Source organism: Equus quagga, chromosome 13 (assembly GCF_021613505.1).
Source record: "Equus quagga isolate Etosha38 chromosome 13, UCLA_HA_Equagga_1.0, whole genome shotgun sequence".
Taxonomy (NCBI): Eukaryota; Metazoa; Chordata; class Mammalia; order Perissodactyla; family Equidae; genus Equus; species Equus quagga.
The window spans coordinates 36631533-36638527 of record NC_060279.1 but is presented as its reverse complement, the minus strand read 5'-3'; the positions used below and the strand labels follow the sequence as shown (position 1 = coordinate 36638527).

The 6995-nt window shown below is 49.4% G+C and overlaps 1 protein-coding gene across 1 annotated transcript in view; it reads right to left on the bottom strand.

The window, feature by feature from the left end:
* Positions 1-6336, bottom strand: part of LOC124250475 (T-lymphocyte surface antigen Ly-9-like) — a 79624-nt gene extending 73288 nt beyond the window's left edge. The window contains exons 1-2 of the mRNA XM_046682369.1: positions 6309-6336; positions 4946-5059 (exon numbers count right to left, since the gene is read on the bottom strand). Coding sequence (XP_046538325.1) covers positions 4946-5059; positions 6309-6324 — 130 coding nt within the window. The 5' untranslated portion in view covers positions 6325-6336. The remainder of the gene's footprint in view (positions 1-4945; positions 5060-6308) is intronic.
* Between the last annotated feature and the right edge of the window lie 659 nt (positions 6337-6995).

The following is a 6995-nucleotide window of genomic DNA, read 5'->3' as shown; positions in this document are numbered from 1 at the left end:
GCGTGTAACCTTGAACAGGTTACTTAAACGAGCTAACCTGCAGGTTCTGTACCTGGCTCAAAATGATAGTGTGAATTAAATGAGCTCAAGGATCAAAAGCACCAGCACATTTTCTGATACATACCAAGAGCTTATCTGTAGGAGGCAGCTTCTAAAATGGGTCCAAAGACCCCTCCCTCCTCATGCTTACACCCTTGGTAACCACCTCCCCTGGAGTGTGGTCTAACCTGGTGACTTACTTCTAAGGAACAGGATACAGCAAAGGTGATGGGATGTCACCTAGCGATGTGAGGTTATACAAGACTGTGACCCATCTTGCTCGCACTCTCTCTCTCCCTCAGTCTGATGAAGCCAGCTGCCATGTTGTCAGCTGCCCTGTGGAGAGGCCCACACAGAGAGGAACTGAGGGCAGACTCCAGCCAACAGCCAGGGAGGAACTCAGGCCTCAGTCCAACAGCCACGGGAACTGCATCCTATCAGCAATCACACGAGTGAGCTCGGAAGCAGATTCTTCCCAGCTGAGGCTTGAGCTGACTGCAGCCCCCGCCAAGGCCTTGATTTCAGTCTCAGAGACCCTGAGCCAGAGAACCAGCTAAACCACCCCTGGATCCTGACCCACAGAAGCTGTGAGACTGTACATGGTATTGTTTTAAGGCACAGGTTTTCAAGTAACAGGTTACACAGTAATGGATAACTAATACAATAGCAAGGTTGCTCTCCCTTCCCCTTCCTTCCAGGCAGTGTAGTAGTCAGGATGGGCTGGGCTGTGCTGTGGTAACAAATAATTACAATACCTCAGGGTCTTAGAAAATGGGAGTTTGTATCCTACACCACATGTCCTGTGAGAGAGGGAGGGAGGGGCCCTGTCACAAGTGGTGGAGGCTCCACCACCTTGTAGCTGCACCACGTGAAACCCACAGTGTCCTCACAGCCTCTCAGTCCCACTTCAAAGTATGTTTTATTGAAATGTCCTGAACTGTCAGACTGGGTGATCTAGTGCTACAGATGGTCCAAAGCTTGGACTTCAGAGTCAGCAAGACCAAAGTTGAGGCCAGGTCTCCATTTCCTGGCTGTGTGGACTTGAGCTGTTATTGAACCTCTCGGCCTTCACTTTCTCATCTGTGAAATGGAAATGATGACAGTGCTCACCTCACAGAATTATTGTGGGGATTTAAGAAGATAAAAGATCTCAGCACAGAGTTCAATAATTCATCCATAAATGTGTTCCAACTCATTATGATGATGATGATTCTTGACCAAGCCTACCTGGGATCAGAACCAGATATTCCCAGGTCCCAGGGTGGTGCCCTTTCCTCTCCCCTACCTGCTCTTCTAAGGGGTCTCGCCCTGGATACAGGGCTGGGCTCAGACACCCGTGGGTGCAATCCCATAGGTGGCTGTAGGGAGTCAAAGTCCAGCAAGGGCCTTCTTGTTTACCAAAGGCCTCAGACTGAAAGGAAATTTATTGCTGTGTAGACAGCAGCTGGCTTCCATGGCCACTGTCAGCTCCTATGTTACCAGGTACCTGAGGACATCTGTGCTGCCAGGGAGAGTGGTAAAGATGGAGGAAGGACAGGCTACATGTTATCCTAAGCTTGGATCGAACAAATTACTACTATCAACTGCATTCGGTGTGGGCATTCTCCACTTTCTTTAGTGAGTTTCTTTATAATCTTAAAAGCATTATGTGTTCATAAAAAACAATTATATGGATTATGGAGTTGATTCAAGTAAAAGTTCTACGAATGCCTCGTCCCAGAGATAAGCCCCGTTATTGACCTGTAATTTTCCAGACCTTTCTCTGTGTAGCCACAAATGCCATAAATTCTGTAAACACAGGGCGTCTGCTTGTACATTCATTCCAGCTTCCTGATGGCCTATGTGGGTGCGGTCTCAGACTCTTCCTTGGAACAGGCTGTGACAGCCTCCTGGTTCCCTCATTAATTAATGAGTGTAATTGAAGCATTCTTTAACACCTCAGCCAATCATGGCATTCAGAGTTCATCACACATTGAAGTGTGCGATTTTGGACACAGCAACAGACGCTAACCATTAGTGCTCTATCTAACCTGGGGCTCAGTGGAACATCCTGTTCCAATGGCGAACTGCTCAGATGGACAAACTGACAGACAGCATTTCAGTCTCCAGGGTGGCAGCTTCCTAAGGGATTTTCACAGTAATTCTGACCCAATTATGTTTGTCTATTTCTCCCAGCGTTGGTAACAGTGGGTCAGCACAGGGAAACAGAGAGAAAGAAGCTGATAATTTCTGCTCCACAGGCGGAAACTGAGAAGCTGTGGCCGAGGTTCTCAGTCAGCTGCTTCTGAGCAGCACAGGTGCAGCGAGCTTTCCTGAGTGGGGTTTGCAGACCGAGTCCCACACACTGGGGGGAAGGAGATGACGTCCTTCCAGGTGGTCTGGAGACCCCTCTCAGGAGCAGTTGACAGAAAAAACAGAGGGCCAGGCTGTATCGCAAAGACAAGGCATGAAGAGGAGGATGCCGTCCCTCCTTGGAGGGCTGAGGAAGTGACCACAGGGACCGCCAGGGGTCTTCTCTTTGAAGGTGCCCTAAACAGGCTCACCAGCTGGCAATCACTGTCAGGCCACAGGAATAGGACAGGAAGGGATGAAGAGAGAGAGCAGCGGCCTTGAAGCAGCCACAGGAGAGTCCTGTCTGGGTGGACTCAGGAATCTCATCCTCTTAGATGGGATCTGCCCAGGCCCTCCTTTCACAGAGGAGGAGGCTCCCTGGTGGGTGACCTTGTCCTGGGTCACGCAGGGCAGAGCCAGACCTGGAACCTGGGTCTCCTCTCTTCCCGCCCAGTACTCCTCCCCTGCAGGAGCTTCCCACCAGCTCCCCTACCATTTCCCTGCCCTCCCCAGGGCTGCCAGCACTGCTGGAATCACAGGATCTGAGCAGGTCCCAGAGTCTCACCCTCCAACTTCCCTCTCCCGGGAAAGGGAAGCAAGACTTAGAGGGGTAGCAGAGCAGGGGCTTCCAGCTAGGGGAGGGTTAAACTGCAGCCCAGCCTGACTCCCCACTTTCTAGAGAGGAGGGACCCAGGTAGAGAGGAGCCTCAGCCCTCAGGCTGCAGGGAGGATTGGCCCCTGTGCTGCATGGGGAGTACTAGCTGTGAGGAAGATGGAGGAATTCGTAGAAAGAGGAAGGCAGCAAGAGCTCTGTGGTCCACAAAGGATCTAATCCTGAAGAAGAAAATAAAGCCTGGGGAGGGCATGGTGGTAAACAAGATAAAGTTAAAATTCACTTAAATAATATAAAGTTTAACACTGAAAAATCACCATAAAATGCTATACAGTTTTCTGACCCTTCCTCCTTTTTTTCTCCCTCCACCCCCATTTCTCTCTCTCTCTCTCTCTCTCTCTTTCTATTTATATAATTGTACAGCCCCGGGGCCTTTGCAGAAAACTGTATATAATTTAACATACTTCTCCAGTTAAATAAAATTGAAGAAATGGAGAAAGCCGACATTTTACTGTTGACATTACGTTACCTAGTTAAAGGGGTCTAATGCAAAGCTCATCAGGAATTCAAGACATCCTGTGTACAAACGCTCTCTAATCCACTAAATTTCATAGAATTCCCTGCAACTTTGTCTAGTGGCTGGGATATTAGAACCAAAAAATACAACCATGAAAGCGTTCACAGCCTTCACTTAAATTCCTAATTTAATGGTTGTTATTTTCCCACTATTTCTTTCTTTAATTTCGTTATACGTAAACATAAAATCTCCGATAAAGTCATAGATGAGATATCCGGCCGTCCTGAGCACAGTCTTCCTTTCAGTTCCCTTTTTGCTTAACCCTCCCCCTCTCTACTTCCTCCTCCTCTGTCTCCTCCCCAAGTTCACCCTCCCTGAGAACCCACCTTAGCAGTCTAATGTTTCCTTCCACATTTTCTCCATTTATAAACAAGTAGGTACACAGACACCCTTAAATTTCGAGGCTCCTGTTCATTTACAAAATGAGAATTTCATGGTATTCGGTCTCTCACATCTTGCTCATGGAAATGCATACATCCGACCTCATGGAAATTGGAAATCCCCCCCCCCCAAACAACCGGTCATTAGGGTTTTTTTTCTCCATATTATTCCATGGGACAGATGCTGCCCAATTTGTTCAGTGATTCCTGAACTGATGGGTACCTCCTCTCTTTCCAGAGTTTTTCTCTAAAACTGTGCTTTCGGTCTGGGGTCTCCAGGACCTGAGCCACTTTGGCAGTGTAGGGAGATGCAACCCACAGGCAGGAAAAAGGGTGTCCCCCTAGAGGATTCACTTTACCCGAAGATAAGTCCTTCTTAACATTTAAGATGAAAACTAACACTGTAGTAAAATGCAAAATTCACAAGTAATTTGAAGTTAAAGGTGAGACTCCCAGGGACTCTCTCCTTGGTGCTTGGAGCTGAGCCCCAAACCCAGGCAGGCAGTGCTCGTTCACTCTCTTTTTACGGAAGAAAAGCCCAAGAAGCCCAGACTGGAGTTGATTCCTCCAGCTCAGACATGGTGGTGCCAGGTCAGCCCTCTCTTCCACATGACAGCTGCTGAAGATGGCAGGTCCCCTCTGAGTTTCAGGCCAGGGCTGCCTGGTTCCTACCCACTCTGTCCCCAGGAGCAGCTTCTTTCTCTGTCTCCATCCCTCATCCCTGGGGAGCTCCAGGCTCCCCTGGCTTCACTGTTATTGCAGCAGAAGTGGCCTTGCCTCTCTGTTAATGGCCCCCTTAAAGCACCACTGCTGGGACCTCAGGGTTTCCAGCCTGCATGCAACCAAAAAGCCATTTGTTCTTTCTGCTTACCCATGGACAGTGCATTTGCTAAATTATAAGAGTTGTTTGGTCTTTTGTTCACCAAAGACAGCAGACAGGGGAGGGAGACCCTGCCCCCCTGTTCCACCCCGCTGCCCTTCATGCCAGGAGCCCGGACCACTCACTGAGGAGGAGGCTGCTGAAGCCCAGGAGCCAGGAGGCCCAGCAGAGGGGGGGATCTTCTGAGCAGGGCCCCATCGCAGGCTGCCTGCCAGCCTGTTCCGCTGCAGAGGAAGCATCTAGGAGGCAGAGACAAAAGCAGAGGAAAAGCTTCACTCAGACAAGCCCTTTGCGCTCTTCCCCACCCCAAGGGCGGAGCTAAATATTAGTTCTGGGATCACAGCCCAATAGTAAGAGTAAGCCATTCAGATCTTTCCTATCATCCCTGGTATCTACAATAAGACGTCAATCATAATTGCAGAACCAGTTATAAACAGCCTCACTCTATGATCCTCCTGGCCCAGTGTTGGAGAGACCCTCCCTGCAGTGATCTCACAATTTCCAGCCCTACACCCACTCAAAACCCTCACCTGCTTCTCTGGTCAACAGCCTGCCCCAGGCAGCCCTGGCCACCAGTGTCAGTGTGGTCAGCTCAGAGGTCACTCTTTTAGAGCCTGGCTGGGCTAAGCCTCACCTTAATGAGTCAAATTTCCATTTGGATTTTCAACAAATTTCAACTGTCAGTCACCTAAGTAAGAAGCTCTGAGCAAAAAAGCAAAGCTCTTTGTGTGAAGTGTCAAATCCCCACACCCCAATGCACATGTTGCCGTTTGCCTATTGCTTGCGCCTACATGGGTCCCTCAGCGGCCACTAGTGCTAGTGATGCTCCCCACACAGGGCGTAGACTAACCTCTACAGAAACCGACAGGCTCTTAGCTGCATCACAACCAGGCTTTTCCTCTAAGCTTCTGGCAGCCCTGCTCCCGCCATCACAGAGCGGCAGGGACAGAGACCTGCGCATCCTCCTGGCCACAGCCTCCACTGCCTCAGACTCACCACCGCTACTGAGGGTCAGGCCCCGGACTCTTCCCCCAGACTGGAGACTCTGCAACATCCGAAAACTCTTGCCTCCCCTACCTTAGGGGACCCGTGCCACCTTCCTAACTCCTGGGAAGTGCCTCCTTCTCCTCCCCACTTAGGCTTCCCCCTCAGCTGCCCAGGTAGAACACCCCAAGGCTGGAGCTGCAGCACTGGCCCCATGACCATGCACTCAAGGTAGTCGGGGCACTGCATAGTAACCCATTTTTGGATGTGAAAACCAAGCCCTAAAGGGTTGTACAACTTGTGAAAGGTCACACAGCAAATCAAGGGTCAGGGTCTGCACTCTTAACAACAAACTCTGGAAAAAAATTCCCAACATCACAGCTGTCCAATCCCACTGTGTGGCCTCAAGCAGGTCACCTAATTCCAGTCTGTTCATCCCCTAAACTGCTCTGCAGAATCCCAGACAAGAGAACGTTTAACAGTGGCTTGATTCCCCCACCCCACCTTGTAATGAGGACATCACTTCAAAAGGCAGTCCATGACTCCTATGGTCTGGCACTTCTTGTATGGAGTCAAAATCCAGGCAGCTCCTCCACTGGTCACTCTCGGGGTGATGGGGAGTAAGTCTCATAGGTCCCCTTCCTCTGTGTCCCTATGCCTCTTGTGAAAGCACTCTTCATGTGAGAATCGTTGAGTTATGCAAACCAATTGCTTAAACCTCATTTCTACATCCCAGCCATCCTGTGCCAAGGTCTAACACACAAGCAAGCTCACATGCTAGCTGCAGAACCTTTGGTAAGAGTGTGCTACACATAACTACCTGATGCCAGGAATGTTTGAGGAATTAGATGAGGGCACACCTGGATCTATAGCAGCATAATGTGTGTGTCAGGAAGGGCCAGGTAGGAGAAAAATGTAGAGTTCAGTGAGCTGAGATCACGGGAAGAATAAGAGATCTGAGCCAGGAAAAAGTAAGTTCCTAGGAAGTCACAGAAACTGTAGGTAATTCTCTGGACCTCCAAGGGAGTTGGTGGATGGTAATGTCTATTTAATTGGAATTCCAAAGGGCAGGACACCCCAGTTGAGAGAGGGTCGTGTGAAGAGTACATTTGTTGAATATCTACTCTATGCCAGAGGCTTTCCATGTGTTCTTTTAATTAATCTACAATATATGTTTAACTAAATCCTCAA